Below are 14,928 nucleotides of genomic sequence, written 5' to 3' on the forward strand. Positions count from 1 at the left end.
TCCCAGGCAACGATTATTAGAGATACCGAACATATTCAAGATATCAGGATATTCTATATAAAGAGGAAGAACATATTCAAATATGGAAAGCGTTATGTTTATAATACATTCATTTATTTAAAAGGAAGTCAGAGCGCATAAGTAATAACGTGTTAGTCAAGTGCTATTTGAGCAAAACATGATATCTTTTCATAACTCGTACAGACTTCAGGTGCTGTGTCTAATTCGAGTAGATATTATTTAAATATATTTGCCAAATTTTTAATAAAAAACACAATTATATAATTTTAAATTTTTGGTAATATAAGGTCTTCAGTTAAATTTTAAGATTTGATAATAGATAATTGTTTTCCTGTATATAATATATAGGGTTTGTTTACATAAAGCTGCCAAGGGAGTGATATCTCGCTGATTTTCGTAATACCCCTTAAACGTTTCGACATATTTTTCAATTTCTTAATTTCATTTTAAAATAATGGAATGTATAAAAGCTTTCAATGTTGTCCTTTTTGCAGCAAAATTTCTCTCAAAAATTATTTTTCAACAAAAAAATCTAAATTTTTTATTCAAAGTCAAAAAGTCATATATGTATATAATAAAGCGCCTGAAATTATGCAATTACATTTTTTTTGCTTCTCTCAATCTTCTTTTTCGACATTTTGAATTCAGAAAATTTTATTGTTCTAAAAACAAAGTCACCCAACCACCATTAATCAATAATTCCTGCTGTCGCTTTGTGTTAGCGCAGAAATTCCCACATTACATATGCACAAATAAATGCCTGAATGAATATTGTAAAGAGCTACTTTATCAGCGCTTTTGTGTGTACTTGAATTATTAACATTAGAGCGATTTCGGGTTGTGCTCTATTATTCATGTGCTCATGTGACATGTGCGGCCACAGTTAAATAGCACGAATATTCTTTTCAACATGTTGGCTGCCACAAGAGCACACATAAATTAAATACCAAGCTTTTCGGCGCACACAGCATTAAATAACACGTGTATATGTGTGTTTATTAATGGTATGTGTAGCAGGCAACAAATTCAATGAATTTACTGTCTCTTCACTTGCTTTGTTGCTATTAAAGCACAAACTCTATAAGTGTATGTGGGCAAACACAGCCGAAAACAAAGCCATGTGAACACGTACAAAATTGTATGCAGGTATACGTGTGTTTAAAAGTTATGTATGCTGCATAAATTATTTAAGTAGCACAAGGCTAGAAACATAGAAAACAACAAAGCCATTCGAAAAATATGTTTCAATGCTGCAAGCGACATTGACGACGGCCATTGTGGTCGCAGCTGGCTGGAATTTTGGAAGAGCTAAATTTTTGGCAACTTGCCAAAATTTTATGGCCAACCAACACACTAGCACACTGACACAAATGCAGCATTTAATGTTGCGCCGCAGAGGCTGACAATTAAATGCGCGAATTTTTCGCCAACTAGTGTGTTATATAAGACAAAATTTAAAGCTGTGTTAGGCGCCCAAGGCTGTGCTGCATTGTAAATCATATTTATTTGTCTCGGCATAAAAATGTGAAATATAAAATTTTTTTTTTGATATTTTTGCAATGCCTTTTAGCTATTTGCCCCAACTTTTCTAAAGCTTTTATTGTTGACTTGCTCAACTTATTGCATTTTCGCTTTTTTCCCTTTCTCTAGGTGCCTTTAGTTTTGTGAGCAGACTAGAAAAGAAATCCGCAAATAAAGCAAAAGTTTTGCGCACAACATCAGTATGAGTTGAGCGGAAACAATAAACAAGCAGCACAAGAGTTGCAGCTGTGCTGGCGCCAAAGACATTGGGGAGCAAAACTTTTGCACAAACCTTGAACCTTTGCCATAGTGTCTTTGTCTTAACGGCACAGAGCGCCAAGTTGCCAAGTCTTGCTTTACAAGAAGTATGCCAACATGTAGAAAACACACACAAGCGCATTTTTACACACACAAACATATCTCTTTATATATATGTTTATGCATGCATGCATTTGCTTAATGCGTTGATTGTCAGGCGCAAATTTGTGCCAAGAAAAAAGCAAAAAATCGATAATGTGAAAAAATGTGCACGAAATGAGCGCAAACGGTCACATGGTAGCGGCGCTGCTTGTTCACTTGCAAGTGCGCTTCACACGCTTTGCAAAGCAATGTAAAAATATATAATATTTTTTACTATTTTATGCGTTACTAAGTCACACATTAGCTGGTCACTTTATTAAGTGGTTGGCGTTCTGTCATAAATTGCTAATAAATATTAAATTACGCACGAGTAATTGCTTTTTCGTTTTTGCGGCCTAAAGGTATGCTACATTATTCAACGTTGCCAATGCAATTTTGCGCAAATTTCTATTGTGCTAGTGGCAAATTATTAATAAGTTTCACTAGCAACACGCACTACTTTAAGTATGCAACGTTTTTTGCTTCAAAAATATGTAAAAACTTGCACGTAACGCGTAACATATATTAGCGTTTACACGCCATTCACCTGGCCTACTTTTAGGCTGCTTCAATTGATCGAAATTATCTTTTTCTTACATTAAAAATACACTTAGGCTAGCACTTACATTTTGTTTGGTTGTAGTTAAAGTTGGTTGTAGCGTAAACGTTGTATTTGTAGTAGGAGAAAGGCGGCGTGTAGATATGTATTTAGTAATAGGCGCAGTGAAGTTTACAGAAAAATAGTGAAATTGTAGTTGAGTAGTGTTTAAGTTGTGGAAAGTGACCAAGTAAACATTGAAAAGTCGTTGACAGTGTAGAAATATAGTTTGAAATTGAGTTTAAGGTAAGAAAAGTAGGTAGCTAAGTGATTTAAGAAAAGCTTTAAGGCGAAAAATTGTATACAGCCTAGAGACTGAAGTCTTTAATGAAGCTTTGAGTTGAAAAATTGTATGTATCTCAGAGACTGAAATGTTTAATGAAATATTTTCTTCAATGAAAGATACTGACTAAAAACCTCACTGTTTAATTTGGGTATGATTTGAAAAGGTGAATAGCTTTTGAAAAAGTTTTACTGTGAATGGTTTTCTAAACTGAGGTCAACTAATTTGTATAACATTTAGTAAAAAAATTATTTTTGAAAATTTCAATTTTCACTTTCAAAATTATTTAAATATCTTGAACTTCTACAAAAACGTTGCATTTCCACCTCACTTTCATTCCAATAAAAACTAAAGTTCAGTCTACGAAAACACGCTACCTCATTTGCACACGGCACTTGAAAAGTCTTGACCAAGTTGCACTAATATTTCGTTTCAACACTGACAACATTGTTTCAAAAAAAAAGAGAAAAATATTTGTTTCAAATCATACCAATGAAATTCATGATTCCTTGGCGCTTTCACTAAATACTATCTCGTTGTTGAGCCCGTTTTGTACGTGTGTGTTGAATGCGTTACGCTGTGCCGCCTTGCGTTCCGCTTCACCAAATCTACTTATAGGCGCACACAATTACGCTATGCACTATTGCTCAACTGCAATGCAATGTTATGTGTTGAGCTTTGCTATGCCGCAAACCGTCTACCCGTCTGACTGTCCGTCACTAAGGCCACTGAATTTGGTCGTCGTCGTTGTCGCTTGCACAGCGACTGTCACGCCTCACAGCCTTCAGCCGAAATCGTCGTCGTCGTTGTCGTCGCGTTCTTCTTCGTCGTTACATTCGGCCACTCCGATGTTGTTGTTGCGTTGTTTGTCAAACACACTGTCACTATTTTGCCGTAGTACTGTTGTTGTATTAATAGTTTGACTATAACTGCTTGTACTAGTATAAGTGTTTGTGTTAGTGATGTTGGTGTTGGTGGTGTTGGCAACTAGTGCTGCCACCAGGTACAACTTGGACTGACGCACTTTGTGCACTGAACTGACGACGGCCATGGCACTGGCTGTCAACTGGCGACCCAGAAGAATGCCCAACGACTGCAGTGACTGGTTTTTGAAGTCGCATCTACGAAGCATCGCTGGAAAGTTGCTGCTACTGCTGCAGTCGTTCAAGGGCCGAAGCGGCAAGATGATGCGAGGGTTGCTGTGCGTTCGTAGTGGTGAGCAGCGGTGAGCGGCAATTTAGCGGTGGTTGTGGAATGCGCTCGCAGCCGAGCGCACGTCAAGCTGCCGAAGTGGCGAGTGATTTGCCGAGCGCGTCGCTCATTGACTAACTGACTTGCTGACCGAGCGACCGACTTAGCGTTATAAATCGAAATTAAGTTGGCGAAAACTTTGCGTGGCTTATTTCCTGGTAAGGTTGAGTCGCCTGTTGGTATGCAAGTTATTTAACAAATGCCTACACTCGAGCGCCATTTTAAGTTTTAGAGGTATACCTCTAGGCGCTATAGCAATTTATTTAGTTAACACGCACTTTATAAATGTGGTGTACTTTGAGGCGCCTGTTGTGCGTTGTACTGGTTGCGCTAAACTTCAAACTTCAACTGTTCATTGCGTGCTGTGTGCGCTAACGTTTTGGGTACCCTTCGACTTCTCATGCTTATATCGCAAGCCCGATCACGAAGTTAACTTGCTGCTACTGCTGCTGCCGGAGTCTGTGTTAAAGCACAGCATCACGGCGCTAAGATGGAGTCGTGCGATGTGGGTGCTAACGCTGCTGCGAGTTGTCGTTAGACGTGGTTTGTGTCCGAAAATCGTGGAAAGCAGCAAACGCTCGGTTGTTTGTCGAAACGAGTGTTAACGGTGCGTTGCTCGTGGCAAGCTCGCAGGGGTTGAAATTGAAGGCAGCGGGCGGCAAGCAATGCGTATTAAATGCAGTAAGAAAGAGAGAGGGAGGGACGTGCTATTGATGGTCGGAGCTGCGCAGTTGAAAATCTATGCAATTGTGGGTGGCAAAGTATTTTTTCCCATGCTAGCGAGACCGAGAGAGAAGGAGCGCGCACTCTCTTTACATGCGCTCTGCACGGCGTGAGCATGCGCATTCGCGCGCTGCATTGGAGCGCACAAAACAGAGAGCGGCCGTGTTAAAGCTTCTTTGACTCGGTTGGCTCGTAGTGGTCACATGGCCGAATGCTTACTTTGTAAGCAGTGTTGCAGTTGTTTGTGTGTTTCTATCACAAGCATAACACTTCGTGAAATTGAAAATGTGTTCGATGTGCGTAAGAGGGATGGCTGTAGAAAACCGACAATCACAATCAAAGTTGTAGCCAACGTCGTGCGCCGTGCGTCGCTGCCAGCGTCAAGTCTGCTGCTGCAGCACTATTAGCTTGTGTGCTTACCGTTAGCGTGCACTCAGATATTTCGCCATGCAAATTGCTTTCGAGTGAGTGCAATCGCTTTTATCGCGCACGTGCTAGCAACAATTTCAGTCATATGTTGTGATTTGAGTGTACTTTTAGGCGCAAACGCCATTCGCTGTTAACTCAAAGCAAAGGTGTTGCAGTTGTGGTGCTATTAAACTACTCGAGTTACGAGTGAGTGGAAAATTCATTCTTGTGAAACTGAGCGGTTTGTATTTGTTAGGGTATAAAATGAATGAGTGATATGGCTTATCACGTGGATAAGTAATGAGACTTTACTCAAACGTGGTAAACTTGGTTATTTCGCTATAAGATTGTATTTTTTTTTTATTTGGAGTTAATTGTGATGAAGTCTAGTTTTTTAAATTGTTAGGAAAATAGCTTGTATAGTTGCAAAATAACATTGTTGGTTATGAATATTATAACTTTGCAGAATTAAAAGTTGCAAAATATTATATAGTATTTTTATATGAAATATTTAAGGAAAACGATTTTTTATTGAAACATAAAACATAAGTTATAAGATAAAAATCAGTGGCCTACAATTTTGTAATATGAAATCAAATTTGTTACCGAATTCGCAGAGTTGGTTGTTAAAAGTATTAATAAAAGCATTGATTCAGTACAGGCTTTCGTATTGAATCACTGTCAGAAAATGCTATGGGTAAAAATAAAGTAAATCCAAGAATCTGAGTTCAGTACTTAAAATTTTATTATGGTCATAGATTTCTCTTTCGTAGAATGGAAACTCTTTATATGCAAAAAATTTGGAGCGCACCCAAAAGGATAGCTGGTTCTACGTTTAGGTGAAGAGCTATTTTGTGTAGAATAACCTCATATCACAACATAAGCTTTAATAACCTTTAAAAAACCAAAAAGTGATATCTGCATCAAGTTTCTCTTGATACTAAAATTATGAATTCTCAAGAAGACTCAACACTCAATGCTCTGAAAAAAAATTTATAGATGATATGAAAATTCTGTGAAAAAGTTCGAAGAATTTTTAAGTCTCAGCAGAAAATGGAAATAAATTTGACAGAAACAACTCCGAAAAGAGTACTTGAATTCTAAAGAAGAAAATAAAATTTCAATAAACAGAGATGCAGAAGAAAATTAATATTTTTGCAAGAACTCGTTAAACTATCCACACCATTTTCAATATAATTTTTGGTGTCCTTTTAAAAGCAACCACATTATTTTTGAACTATGATATATGCATAACCGGTGCTTATATTATACTCAGCACGTAAATCCACCTTACAAGGTACAATATATTTTTAATATAATATATAATATAAAAAATCATATATTTCAAAAATATAATATGGTAAAGCAAAGGTACATATTTGAGCATTGCCTCCTTAAACTTTGATATAAAAATATTTAAAACAGCGTTGCGACCTCATCTCCCTGGTTGTCTTACACAATAAGTGCTCTTGCTGTGAGCAGCAGAACTTCATGTTTGAACATCGGAAACAAAAAACACCTTAAAATTTAAATTTTTTCTTAGACTTTCAACCAAAAATCTCATTTTGTGGTAAAATAATTATACACCACATTTCTTTCAGTGTAAGCAAACATTTTTCCGTTCGAAATACAAAAAAATCTCGATTTATAATCCTGGTATATTGTTAAGCAATTCTGATTTAGCTGAATTCAGCTGTTTGGTTTATGTATTTTCTGAGTAAATTTTCAATAGTAAAGTACATATTATTAAAACAGAGATTTCAGCAATCATACAACTTGCTCATATTTTAAAGAAATCTTAAATTTTTGATTAGCAATTAAGGTTCGTTACGAAATTAGGTAAAATAAGGAAGAATAATAAATACATTAAATAAAAAAAGAAGAAAAACTTTTGTTGTACAAGATAAAAGTGAAGAACACACAAGTTAAGTGAATTTTTCATATAAATTTTCAGGATATTCGAAAAGACTCTGTATACAAAATTTATAGATTTTTCTAATACCTATAACTTTGGCATATTACTTTTTTCTATAGAATTCGCAGTTTCGCCATAAATCGAGATAAACCGCTTTTACCTTAAAAACTCAGCCATGATCCACCATTTCCCTTTCCCGACCTCTGTTTGGTCGTAAATTATTTTTCTTTTAATGGCTGTTATTATACTACGATTTTTTCTTTTTTTTGTTTGTTTCCCCTGCTCTAAAAATATTGTACACAATTGAAAGAAGAAGAAATTATGTAACACGTCAATAGTTTTGGTATTTCTGTAAGTTATATATTTTATATATTAATCATGTTTTAAATTTCAAAATAAATTTTGAGTATATACTTATGTCGATTTTGGAGGCTAACTTCGAAAGTCTCAGTGTTCTTTTCGCTTCTTTTGACTGAGAGAAAATAATTCATATTTTCTTTTCAAAAATATTCTTGCATATATTTAAAATAAATATTTCACTTTTTCTTAGTTCAGTTTTTATAAAAATATGTGCCATTAAGGTCTTAGGTATATTGCAGCAAATGTCTAGAGCAAGGCAGCAGGGAAATAATGGAACATCTCTTGTGTGCTCTTCCCGCATTGGTAAGACTACGCTATGATACACTAGAAGAGGTATCGGTACGGAGGCCACAGATTCTGTTAAAATTCGTGTCAAGCGCAGGCATCTTAAAGGATGACTACTAAAACTGCTCTATGCGTGGAAAAACACTAAAAGTAGGCAGATTTTATTCCTTCAATTATTCACCATTTAAAATTAATTTAGCGAAAACATAATTTATATAAAAAAGATGGAAACAGAAAATTCTACAACTGAATTATGTGAATATGCTAAACTATTTACTATAATCCAACGACAATTACTCATGCCAATCTGATTAGAAATACTTGAATGCTGGCAGGTCAGGCAGTCGGAAACAACAACGCAGGCAAACAATCATACATACATGGACAAGAATATACAACAAGCTATGCAATGCTCATTGGACCTTTCAATTACTACTCACTATAATCTGAAGAATCATGGACATTAACACACACACATACATTTACGCATTTGTTGCGTGTCACGCTGATGATGAGGTTACTTAATTCCTAAGCACTTCACAACTTTTATGCCATCACTCTAATACGACTTCCGTCGAAGATCAGCAATTCTTCACACTTGAGATGATTGCACTAGTTGAACCCACGACTTTATGCTTTTTATCTTATTTTTCTTTTCTACTGCTTGCCATCTACATGGTCACTCCGCAGCAATAATCCTTTTTTAGCATAAGGACTAGAAGAAGTGCCGAGTATTTCTGTACAACGGACGCAAATTCCTTGGCGTGGAAGACAATCAGGCGAAAATATGTTAAGAATTGCGGACAATTATCTGTAGGCCTTTTGCATTTTTTGTAGTTTGGTCCGCAGCTATAAGCTGCTTCGTTGCGGCTAAGCTGTTGCTAACGCCAAGAGCTCAAGGGTAGTGTGTGGTACTTTAATTTCCACTATGATTTGCACATACAACAACAATGCAAAGGTATGTATTAGTACGTCATTATAATGTATGCGGAAGTCAGTGAGAGCAATTTGGCGGTGGTTGGGAGGATGAATTTTGCAAATTTCAGCTAAAGTGTGAGGCGACTAAGCTTGTGCCTGCATGTATATATGACGCATAGCTTTATGTAGTTAATGCTTTAGTAAATGAAATTTGAAAGCAAAAATACTGGATTATTATTACTGACTAAAGATATCTAAGCTTAAGAGGAAGTACATAAAGGGGTTGTTTCTACAACAATTATCCAAAAGGAGTTGAACTGTGCATTATCCAATTTATTCAATTTTTTTCTGCTAAACTTTATTTTTTTTTGGTAAAGGGCATAGTACATAATCTGTGTTCGGACGTTTTCAACATATTCTCACTTCCCTTTCTTCAAATAGTATAAGTACTTAAGAGGTCCTAATGCAGACTCTGAGTAGGCAAGAGGAATAGCTACAAATATCTACTGTGCCAGATATTTTAGACATTTGCTGACCACAACCTCTTTTCCAGAGGTAAAGTGGTTATATATTCTATTTGTATTGGCAAGTTAATCAAAATTTTCTACCAAATATATCCATTGGTAGTCGATGAATTTTTTAAATGGGAACAACAGATACATATCTGGATATTTGTGTGGCAAGTACCAATTTCTATGATAATTTCTGTCTCGTTTAAGGTTTTGTAGTTAAAATTGGCATGAACTAATAATCCTAAAGTTGCAAAAAGTCTCTAATTCATCCTTTTTTTCGAGTTTCAAAGCTGTTTTTTATAATAACTTCTCAGAGGTCTAACGCTTAGGCGTTGAGTTCACACCGAATCGACAGTGTGTTATTAAATCAAGAAACAATTCTCTGAAAAGGTAACTACGAACCTTAATGGACACTGAGTGTAGTAGGGAAGAAACAAATTTTCTGTGTTACTAATTTTTTAGAAAGGAAAACATGAAACCTGCAAATAAGTTCAAGACTAGGTCTCGAAGTTTCCTTGTATCCGATTGAAAGAGGTGAGATAATGGCTTCATTCTCTTTAACTAACTCAAAGCGATTTCATAGAAATTCGGTTATCACTTAATAGGAAGTTTAGATTAATTTGGCAATCAGAATATCTGACATTTAAGGTTTGGGCATACAATAGTTCGCATAAATATCCATTGAGAAGAAGCCCAAGTACGTATTGATATCCAAGGTGGTATTATAACCCAACTAATCATCTAGTATGTAGTACAGTGTGATCTAAAATTAAAACTGAAATATTCCTTAATTTTTTTAGTTCAAACTTTTAAAATTCATATGTACATACATACATATGTACATTTAAAAGCATCGACATGCAACACATACTTGTATGAGAGGTATGCGTTTAGCACTCAAGTGTGACAATTGATAAGCGCATTGCTCATTTGCCTTTTACGCACCCTCATATGCGCATTCAGCGGTAATTTCGCATTCTTCGCAATTCTTTTTTCCTCTAAATGGAATTTAACGCATTTAGCGGCGCCGCACGTGTGGCATAATTTTAAATCTAATTCGCATTAAATTGCCTCACATTCCAAACACTCTTGAGAATGAGAGTGAATGCTTAGTGAAGTACATAGTAGAACATATGTATGTACTATATATGTATATATGAGTGTGAAAGTGCTTCCTTGTGTGCGACTTGTATGAGATTATAATTTTTCTTCTATTTTGCTTAATCCATTTTATTGCTAATATGCTGCATATGACATTTAATTCATGACTTTGTGTCGAATTATATGAGTAATGAACTCACCCTTATTTCAGTTTGTGGGTGGATGGGAGTAATGGAAAATTAATATGCTTTCTAATTTAATTTGTTTCCTGGAATTGAATTCAATTAATAAATGTCATGAATTACTTGAGTTGACAAAGAAACTAATTCGCCTTAAATCTGTATTTGTTAACTGAAGTTTATGTTAAAGAAATATATAATATGTATATTTGAAATAAAGTTCCTGTAAGAACTCTTTAAAAGCATTGCTCTTGTATTTCCCAATTATTCCTGGCAATTTGTAAATATATATATATAACATAAGATTTGCTAAACGGAGATTAAAGCTGTGATTTGTACTTGTAAAGTCCAAGGTGGCAATGTCGGAGATCCTTAAAATAAGAGTGAAGAAGTGAGGAAAGCCTAAGTTTGGGTGGAATTGAATATTTTATACTAAAGCAAGTAAAAATTAAATAAGAGTGAAGAATATATTGAGCATGTTCGAGGGTTGGACGATCTCTTGTGCACTTGTCCCGCATTGGCAAGACTACGCTGTAAGCATCTAGCATCCCCACGGTATCATACACTGGAGGAGGTATCGATTGTGAGGCCACAGAGTCTGTTAAAATTCACTTAAAGCGCAGACATCTTAATGGATAACTACTCCTCATGGATCTAGTAACTGAACTCCATCTAGTATTGCATAGGACCAAAACTGGTCTATGCGTGGTTCATTGGCTTACCAGATTAACCTAACCTATGAAGGTTAGCAGAAGTACTGTCTCGATTTTATCCATTTTTGACACAAGACTACATTAATATCAGAAAAAATGCTCACCGAATTTCAATAATATGTCTCACAGATTAACCGATTTTTTCGGGCTCCACATGTTCGGTATCTTAGAGCTTATTAGACTTCCGATGATATAAATTTACAGCAAAAAGTTAACAGCAAAGCAATTAGTAATGAGTAATTTGCTTAAAACCTTTTCGTATAAGTAAAAGTCAGTGTATTTTATCAATCCCTCTTGAATTAAAAATATGTCCTTTTTAATACAAGAATTCTTGAAAAGAAAGAAGTCACCATATCTGTGAAGGTGCTTCATATTTTAACTCAAGCGCCTGTTTGACTCTGAAAGAGGAGAGAAGTACAAGTCGAACCATGACTAGTCAGCACTGTTACTAGATGACTACAGTTACTTCCACTATTCACTGTTTTTAGGTGAGATCCACCCCTTCAGGAGTAGACTTTCAGAAAAAATATACTCCCAGTCTCTTATTATTTTTCATTTTGTCTGTTTACAGCGAGATGTCTATGACTTCGCATTGACATCAGTATGATGAGAAAGTTGATTGTTGCCATTGAGAGTAAAGTCTAGTAATACACAACCTGCAACTGGTGTGCAAAAATAAACAAACTATCTTATTTGCAGTGTAAGTGCCTTCTTAAATAGAAATGACTGTTTTTTGAAAAAATTATATCCATAGAATTTTTTTAGACAGCCATTTTTGCCTGAAATCCCTACAAATTTCTGATAGTCCCAAACTAGAACTGGTGAAATGGTCATGACAGTGGACCCTCGTAGACCAACCTTTTGTAATATCCGCCCCAGTTCTGTTAGCTTCTTCTAAGTCTTTCACTTTTCAAGCATCTAAGCGTAGAGAATAAGCGCGGTTGAAGTTTAAGTCAAGAAGTTCAGAAAGTTTTTATGCAAAGCCTTTGAAAGCATCCATCTTTTATTGTTTCGGCAGAAATCTTTGCAGAGCCATACTTAATAGAAATGTTAACGAATATTTCTAAGTTTGGTGTACTTGTAGTTCATAGCACAGCTCACATACTGATGAGTTCCATATGAGAAGATTAATTTGCACTCTTGGCTTTTTTCATAAAAGGTATCTGGGCTAATATTACCAGCCTTCAGGTATTACTACGAAACAGTGCTATATTTTACCTACTTGATAAATAGCAGATCTATCTTACTTACTATATTATGTATATTAAGTTTCAAAGTGCTGAAGCTCTAATATTAATAATAATTTTCTTTTACCAAGAAACCAGCGCTAGGGAATGACCTACCAAATATTAATTACTATAGATGTAGTATAGATGTCAGAAATCATATCATTAATTATTCTGAAATTATTTTTGGCACAATTCTGACAAAATATGTAGAAAATCTTTATCACCTAATTGCGGTCGCTGCGAATGGCTCGCTTCATACACTTGAGTGCACGATTAAGACAGCATCCCCTGCTCGATTTCTGTCATTTTCTTAGAAGTGTCAAGGGGAAAAACCAATGTCACACATTTCGGCTATCAATCTTAGTCAAATGACAAAAGCAGAGCACTTAGCACCAGTAGGCGAGGCAAGGACGAAATCGGAGACAATACCGCAAAGGGATAGGAGTATAAGCTGCATGGACCACCATGGGATGCTGGCTTACATTAATTTTGATAAACATATAAGACAGCAGATGTGTATGCGTATAAGTGTGAGCACGTGTCAAATAATATGCAAAAGAGTTGAGATGGAAAAATATTTCGTAGTGGGAATATTTGTTGCCGTTTGGCAGCAATAAAGCGGATTAGAAGGGAATTTCGACCGCAAATGAGAAAGGATGAACGCGGCGAAGAAAGCAAATGGTTATATGAATAATGACGCGGTGTCACAGGGGAGCGGTTGGGGTGCTGCGAGCTTGTCATATAGCGAAAATTAAGTGAATCGAATGTTCCATGCAAGATAAATGGTCTAAGTTGAATTGTGACGGCAGCAGCAGCACACACACACACCAACTGCACACATACATGCACACACACGTAAGCAAATCTTTAATCAGAGTCATAACGGTGGACGCGTTAGACGATGATGATTAGAGCACGACATGGTCGGCCGCAATTGTTGCTGGACTTTGCGGTGTAGAAAATTGTGGGCATTTCGGTTTTGCTGCTGTTGTTCGTGCTACTGTTCTTGCTTATGGTGAACGCACGCTCTGGTTTGCTTATGATCAGAGTGCAGAAGTCACGTTTCGAAGTAATGCATTCAATGCAAAGAACGTGATGTTTAACACAAACGTCAGACATGCATTGGAGCCCCACCCCCGCAGCGCGACGGCACCCTCCGCTGCAAGCGCCCTGAAAACCTCAACTATTTCATATTCAACTTCTACAAATAAATATGTATTTGTACACACACATACTCAAATAAATACGTGCACGCAGACAAACATACATAGACACTTGCTGCCGCCTTTGCGTTGCCGCAGCTGCGGCTACTCCCATGGCGCCTAAAGTCACACTATATTATGAGGTGCCTAAGTGCGCGCGAATGAGGCGCTCATGCTGTATGCGTGTGTATGTGTGGCGCGGTGGCGTGAAAATGCTTGGAATTATTAACGAAGTGCTGGAAAATATATTATAGTTATTAAGCACACATACACTCACGAACCTGTACGTAAATGTGTGTATATTAAACACAAGCGCTTTATGCGTTGAAAGACTCTGGATTTGTATGCATACTTTTATACTCACTTCTGTGATTGCTTGTGCATGTTTGTGCATGCGCCATTTCCCTCAAGTCGCATTACAATCATTTATTTGAATTAAAAATATTTTTATCATCCAGCAATATGACATTGTACTAGCTGAATATGAAAAATAGTTTACACGCAAGTTTTTCATCCCCCGCTCCCACCACATCGCAGCTGTTTGCTGTCTTCAGTCACATATTTAAAGCGTGTATAAACTAAAAGGACAGCTTAGTGTATTTGTGGTTGAGATAGACACCATACACTAAATACAAACATGAGATTTGATGTTTGTATGTAAATGTGTCATCATTCACACTTCGTCTTTCGGTTTATCTGGCTGCGGCATTCCTACACAAATTTTATATTTCGCATACCACAAATATTAATTAAATTTTGCTCACACCAAACCCAATGCATTCTCTTACACCTTTAACACCCGCCATCGCTGTTCTTCCATATTTCCACCAACCCACACACATGCATATATTTCGTGTAAAATTTGTTCGTAGTAAAAGTATTGTGCGCGTTGCGGTGAAAGGTGGCGAAAAAATTGGAAAATTTCAAATGGAAAACTTTGCCTCTTTATCACGATTTCTGTTAACCGAATTACAACAATCCAGCCTGTTGTTGTTGCGGTTTTTCTGGTGTTTTCACAATTGCATTGCTGCGGGGCAGCGCTTAATTGCGTCGCCGATAATGTAATTAGCGCGCTAACGGAAAATACAAGTAACAGTAGCAAATATATAAAAACAACAACAATAACACTGCCAAATATAGAGTAAATAGCAATGAAATCTTGTTATACTGCCAACAGTGCCTCAAAATATATTTTAAAAACCCTTAATTTTATTATAATATTGTTTTTTTTTGTATTCATTATAAACTTGTAAATTTTTATTTTTAAATATCTTTAATTTTTTGTATTTTTGAACTTTTTAATTTTAATT

At 36.2% G+C, this 14,928-nt stretch overlaps 1 protein-coding gene across 11 annotated transcripts in view; it reads right to left on the minus strand.

The window, feature by feature from the left end:
- The window catches only part of LOC126766257 (complexin), a 364,713-nt gene that overhangs the window by 66,094 nt on the left and 283,691 nt on the right, over positions 1 to 14,928 (minus strand). Inside the window, exon 1 of one of the 11 annotated variants that reach the window (XM_050484140.1) lies at positions 3,313 to 3,910. The exons of 9 other annotated variants lie outside the window; for them this stretch is intronic. In XM_050484140.1, coding sequence (XP_050340097.1) covers positions 3,313 to 3,325 — 13 coding nt within the window. In that variant the 5' untranslated portion in view covers positions 3,326 to 3,910. Of the gene's footprint in view, positions 1 to 3,312; positions 3,911 to 14,928 lie in introns of those variants that run through there. One more of the 11 variants, XM_050484150.1, reaches the window with a different exon arrangement.

The sequence above is a fragment of the Bactrocera neohumeralis genome, chromosome 2 (genome assembly GCF_024586455.1).
Source record: "Bactrocera neohumeralis isolate Rockhampton chromosome 2, APGP_CSIRO_Bneo_wtdbg2-racon-allhic-juicebox.fasta_v2, whole genome shotgun sequence".
Lineage (NCBI taxonomy): Eukaryota > Metazoa > Arthropoda > Insecta > Diptera > Tephritidae > Bactrocera > Bactrocera neohumeralis.